We start from the raw sequence: 6,365 nt of genomic DNA, 5'->3' as shown, positions 1-6,365 counted from the left end.
CTCAACAAACAGGTTAGAGAAACAAGATAGGGTAATCAAGAGTTGCCCCCAAATCAAAATGTAACCACATGAATCATGCCATTAAAATTCAGAAAAAGCTCACAAAAAGCAACCAAGGGTAGGAGGTCTAAACCTCTTGTCAAACACATGCATCAAAAGGGTATCAAATTCACCCATAATACCTCATACATTCAGAGCATTCAAATTAAAAGCATAAAGTAATGGGAATAAGGCAAACCTGACTGGAGAGATCGAATGAAATTGAATTGCCCAGTTGGGTTTGCAAAGCACTCTTAGGGTTTATATGAGATGGAATTGGTTCTTTGCCGATGAGTTCCCTTCAGTCTCTAGAGGTTGCTCTGAACTCTGTTAGCTCTTCTCTCACTATCTTTTTCCCTGCCAGGGTAATAGGAATAGAATTGTCTTTTGTTTCACTGAAACTCTGAATTTATAACCTGATTTTTGTGGACCTGTGGGCTCAAATGAGAAAGGCCCAAGTCCAAAAAAATTTTGTTATATTTTATTTATTTATTTATTTATTTATTTTTTTCGTTTTTCGTTTTTCGTTCTTCTTTTTTTTTCTTTTCGTTTTTCGTTTTTTTTAAACACGCGGGCTTCGCCTAGCGAGCATGACAGTTCAAGAAATTCCTCTGAGCGTAGGTGATTCTGGTGGCTTTTCTTGGGACTTGCTAGGCGACCCATTCTGCTCGCCTAACGAGCATGACAGTTCATGAACAAACTTTTGCTCCTTCAAGATTAACGTTTTGACTGACGAATAGACCCCATTTGAACCTGTTGGAAGTATCTCAAGCCATTCCCTTGTGTTGACTGATCATCTAAATAGAACCCACAAAGTGTCTTGGATGATACTCAAGCTTCAAACAAAAGATGTTAGTGACACATTTTTGTGCTTTTGGTTAGTAAACAAAAGTAAGAGAAACAATGATGTATAATTCAAGCATGCTTGGTGATCTCAAACCAATCACAAGGAGTCCCACCCAAAGGCAAAGGGAACCAAGATGCTAAAGATCCTTGAGGCAATGCAAATGCAATGTTATGATGCGATGAGGGATCTTAGGGTCAAAATTGGGGTCTTACAATCACTGACATTTTTAATACCCAACCTGTGATAGATTGATAATGGCATCAGACTCACACTCGCTCCAGAATCTATTAGTACCTTTTTGAAGGTTCTTTCTTTAATCGTGCATGGTACTGTTACCGTTCTCGGATCCTTTTGTTTTTTAGGACTTTTCTGCCCCAGTGAGTTTGCACTATACTTTTCCTTCCAGGCTACCGGTTCTTCTGTTGTTGGTTTCTTTTCGGCCATTACCTCTTCCATGAATTTATTGTACATGGGCATTATTTCAAGTGCTTCAAACAAAGACATATGACCCTCGACCTTTATTGTCATGAATTTCTCCAAGTCTGACTCGCTTGGTTCCTTCTTCGTCACTCTCTGAGGGTAGGGCAACTTAATCACCGATTTAGTCTCCTTTGTAATTTCCTCTTCAGTCGGCTCGCCCGGTGATATAACTTTTATCTTTTTAGCGACCTTTTTCTTTTTCATCATGACAGTACTAATATTCTCTTGATTTCTCGGATTTTGAACTGTTTCACTTGGTAAGGAACCTGGTGTTCGAGAACTTGTTAGTTGTTGTGCTATCTGACCCAACTGAACTTCAAGACTATTTAGAGAGGCGGTGGTGTTCTTCTGATTGTTTCTAGTCTCTTCTTCGAACTGCTTATTTTGAGCAGCCATGTTTTCAATGACAATCTCCCAGTCTGCTTTCCTTGGAGCTTATTGTTGTTGCTATTATTGATATTGAGTCTGATATTGACCTTGACCCTGTTGTGGAACATTCCCTTTCTGATCTTTCTAGGAGAAGTTTGGATGATTCTTCCAACCTGGATTGTAAGTGTTAGAGTAGGGGTTATTTTGCTTTAAGAATTTTATCTCTTCCATTGTTGAGGAGTTGCAAACCAATGCATAGTGTGGTGAGGTCCATTACAGATTTCACAAGTGATGGTCTGAGCAGGTTGAATTTGAGCTACCTGTTGAGTACCTATATTCATTGCTTTCAACTTCTTCTCTACTTCAGCAGCGATTGTATCTTCCAAACGGATTTTATTTGCTTCTACTTTCAGGTTAATGACTCCTTCAGGTTTGCTTGTACACCTATCATATAATTCCAGATGTGTAAAAAGGATTGTGTGGTGAGTAAAACTAATTAATCATATTAGTTATTATTTGTTTAATTAATTAATATTAGATGAATATTAATTTAATTATTTATTTTGAGTGGATGATTATTATTATTATTATTATTATTAAGAAAATAGTGATGGTATAATAAGTTAATAAAATAATTATAATTATAATAAAAAGAATAGAAAGGGGCATTTGGGATAGAAACTCGGTAAAATAACTTTGGGGAGAAAAGAGGAGAAACAGAGAAAGGGAGAAGAAGAAGTTAAGGCTAAAGGGGAGATTCACCATTGTTGAAGGTTAACGAATCGATTGCTAGGAACTATAAGGTAAGGGTGGGGTTATGATTATCTAAGGGTTAACATGATGATGATGGATAGATTATGCCATACAGGTTTTGTGTTTTCTTCTCTATGTTGAATCATGTGAATGATGAATGTTGAATTGTGTGATTGGTGAAATTGTTGTTGTTAAAATCATGAAATTTGATTGGATTGTTGTTGTCAATGTGGTGTGAATTGATGTTGTTTCGGACCAGAGTTGAAACGAGGTTATGAATGTTTTCGGGGTAAATAAGTTGGGGTTTTGAACTTTGGAAAAGTGATTTTTGGGTTAAAATGTGGTATAAATTGTTTGTGAGAAAAATGGGGTTTTAGGATGAATTATGGGTGATTTTCGTTTTGAAGAAGTTGCATAAAAGTGATTATATAATAGTGTAATCGGTTACCAGTATTGGAGTAATCGGTTACACTGTTTAAAAATATGTTTCTAGGCAAAAATTGAGGGGTGTGACCAGTTACAGGTTTTTAGGTAACTGGTTACCCTATGAAACAGAAGCCACACAGGGGTTGGAATGACGGGTGTAATTAGTTACCAGTTCTTGAGTAAGTGTTTAGTGTATGTGTGTGACAATGTAGGTTGTGCCACTGGTTGTGGTGTAACCGGTTACTGGTTTTGGGTAACCGGTTACACTGTGTGTAATTTCTTTAAAACTATAAAAATTCATAACTTATATTTCGAGTGTCTGATTCAAGTGTCGTCCGAAGGTCGAAAAGCTAAGAGTGTGTAATGTCATTTAAATTTGGTTTCAGTACTTGTAAATGAATATTTTTATGTGTGGTGGTGTTGATATACATTGAAATATTTATGTGGTGGTATGACATAACCTTAGATGCATTACTGTTGCTTGTTATGTTGTATGTTGATGTTGTTGAGATATATAACATGTGTTTGATGTGTGATGACCAGTATTGGCGGTGTACATTGACTATGGAGGTGAGTCATTGTGCATGATATTGTTGTTGCATGTATTATATGACACATGCATTCATGTTGTTAGATAAATGGTCAGTTGTTGGTGAGCCTCAAATCCCATTGTGTGGATTGGGCCGATAGTTGATTTCTGAGGTGGCGGAATCATTGAGACGTTATCGAAGGTGATAGTAACGAATTGATGACTTTGATCCTAGAAGGTGAGGATCGAAGTGGTGAATCTGAGTGTTCGCGTAATGGTACCACATGTATTGAGTAGAGTTGTTGAGTATCATTGCATTGTACATTGGTTCATTTGTTATTGTGTTGGATGGTAGATTATGTTGTTATGTTGCTATTGTGTGTGAGTAGCCGTTGTGTGGATTATGTGGAATTATGTTGTGGGATGGGTGATGTGCATGTGATAATCTAATGCCTACTTACTATCATGCTTTATTTTATATAATTATGATATCTCACCCCTTCTGTTTGAATGTTGCCTCCACGTGGGTAACATGCAGATAATCTACAGTAGGAGCTCAAATATGAGTGGAAGATGAAGTATTCCATTTTATTTTAGTGTCGGCGTCTGCTCTGATGTGTAACACCGGGGAATTGGAACGACGTATATTTCTTTATGTTTTAACATTTATTATATGACATGTTATTTTGATGATTAAATATGTTGAGTTAATTGTTTGTTTTTGTTGTTCTGCTGCGATTTAATAAAAGTTAACATTCAGGCATGTGTTTATTACTACTACTTTTATAACCGTAAAGTGTTACATGTCTTTTCGATTGAGAAGGTTGATTATATGTTGTAGTGTAGCGTCCTAAATTGCATATTGATTTGTTTACTCTGATAAATGTTTTAAAATTACGCGGGGAAATTTAGGGTGTTACATAGTGGTATCAGAACAGGTTGGTTTGTCCGGACAAGTTATTGAGTCGGTATGGTGTGGCAGTTGAATACTGTCAATGTTGTCTCTTTAACCATTATTGTTGGTGGTGGTGTGAAACAGAAAATGGTTGGAAGAAACGATGTTGCTATTGTTGCTGCTTTGCATGTTGTTGCTCAGGTTGTGCAGAATCAGCCTAATTATGGTGGGAACGACGAGTTTCGGCATTTGGGGAAGTTCTAGAGGAATAATCTGCCTACTTTTAAGGGTAGGTATGATCCTGATGGAGCACAGACTTGGCTCAGGTAGATTGAGAGGGTTTTCAGAGTGATGGATTGCTCTGAAGCATAGAAGGTGCGATTTGGTACGCATATGCTAGCTGGATCAACATTTGTCAGGTGTTAAATGTTGCAGTTGAAGTTGTGACTTGGGTTGTGTTCAACAGGAAATTTTTGAGAAAGTACTTTCCTAAGGATGTTCGTGGGAAGAAGGAGATTGAGTTTTTGGAGCTGAAGTAGGGTAACTTGTCGGTTACTTAGTATGCTTCCAGATTTGTGGAACTTGATAAGTTCTACCGTCATTACAGTGAGGCAACTGCTGAGTTCTTGAAGTGTATTAAATTCTAGAATGGTTTGCATCCTGAGATTAAGCAGGTGATTGGATACCATTAGATCAGGAGGTATCCAAAGCTGGTGAACAACTGTAGAATTTATGAGGAAGATAGTAAGGCTCAATCGGCTCACTACAAGGGGCAGAGCAAGAGAAAAGGAAAGCAGAATCTGAATCGTGGGAAGCCATATAATGCTCTAGCTGATAAAGGTAAACAAAGAGTTGTTGGTGGTAAGAGGCCAAGTGGGGGAGGTGTTTCTACTCCTCTTAAGTGCTATAGGTGCGATGAGTTGGGTCATTGTGTCAGTGAATGCAAGAGTGATGTGAAGAAGTGTTACAAGTATGGGAAGTCTGGACATTTGGTTGCTGATTGCAAAGAGAATATGGTGACTTGCTACAACTGTGGTGAACCATGATATATCAACACTCATTGCTCGAAGCCTAAGCAAGCTTCAACTAGAGGAAAAGTGTTCGCTCTGAAGGGAACTCAGAGTTCCAGTGATGACAGGTTGATCAGAGGTATATATTATATTAATAATACACCTTTGATTGCTATTATCAATACTGGTGCTACTCATTATTTTATTATTTATGATTGTGTGAAAAAGCTAGGCCTTGTTTTGTATTCTATGAGTGGAGAAATGGTTATCGAAACTTCTGCTAAGGGTTCGGTGACTACTACTTCAGTTTGTTTGAATTATCCTGTGTTGATCTTTGATAAAGATTTTAGTGTTGATCTTATTTGCTTGCCATTGGATAATCTTTATGTTATCTTGGGGATGAACTGGTTTGAGTTCAATCATGTTTATATCAATTGTTATAACAAGTCGGTGCAATTTCTTACTCCCGGTGAGGAGGAAGAAGTCAGTTTCTTGTCTACTAGAGAGTTGAAGGAGATTTTGGAAAAGGAAGCTCAAGTGTTTGCGTTGTTCGCAACATTAAGACTCAGACGATGATTGATGAATTGTAGGTAGTGCGTGATTTTCCAGAGGTGTTTCCAGATGATATTTCAGATGTACCACTAGAGAGAGAGGTGGAGTTTTCTATTGATCTTGTCCTTGGTACCATACCTATTTCTATGGAACCATACAAGATGTTTGCGTCGGAGTTAGCAAAGTTGAAGAAACAATTAGAAGATTTGCTAGAGAAGAGGTTTGTGAGACCAAGTGTGTCGCCTTAGGGAGCTCCAGTGTTGTTGGTAAAGAATAAATACGGTAGCATGAGGTTGTGTGTGGATTATCGACAGTTGAATAAAGTGATGATTAAGAATAAGTATCCACTTTTGAGAATAGTTGACTTGATGGATTAGTTTGTGGGTGGACATGTGTTTATCAAAATTCATTTAAGGTCAGGTTACCACCAGATCAGAGTGAAGGATGAAGATGTGTAAGACCCCA

At 37.6% G+C, this 6,365-nt stretch overlaps 1 protein-coding gene across 1 annotated transcript; it reads left to right on the top strand.

Annotated features, from left to right (window-relative positions):
* Positions 1-4,413: 4,413 nt before the first annotated feature.
* Positions 4,414-6,148, top strand: LOC127136385 (uncharacterized). The gene is made up of 5 exons (XM_051062944.1): positions 4,414-4,595; positions 4,805-4,873; positions 5,066-5,354; positions 5,577-5,885; positions 5,939-6,148. Exons 1-5 carry the CDS (start codon positions 4,414-4,416, stop codon positions 6,146-6,148), a joined length of 1,059 nt encoding a protein of 352 aa, XP_050918901.1.
* The last annotated feature ends 217 nt before the right edge of the window (positions 6,149-6,365 follow it).

Source organism: Lathyrus oleraceus, chromosome 4 (assembly GCF_024323335.1).
Source record: "Lathyrus oleraceus cultivar Zhongwan6 chromosome 4, CAAS_Psat_ZW6_1.0, whole genome shotgun sequence".
Classification (NCBI taxonomy): Eukaryota; Viridiplantae; Streptophyta; class Magnoliopsida; order Fabales; family Fabaceae; genus Lathyrus; species Lathyrus oleraceus.
This window is presented reverse-complemented; position numbering and strand designations above follow the sequence as displayed.

Coding starts and splice junctions, on each gene's coding strand:
- LOC127136385 (XM_051062944.1), top strand. CDS start 4,414: ATGGTGTGGCAGTTGAATACTGTCAATGTTGTCTCTTTAACCATTATT. Junction 4,874..5,065: donor ATTGAGTTTTTGGAGCTGAA/GTAGGGTAACTT, acceptor GAACAACTGTAG/AATTTATGAGGAAGATAGTA. Junction 5,886..5,938: donor TTTTGGAAAAGGAAGCTCAA/GTGTTTGCGTTG, acceptor GATGAATTGTAG/GTAGTGCGTGATTTTCCAGA.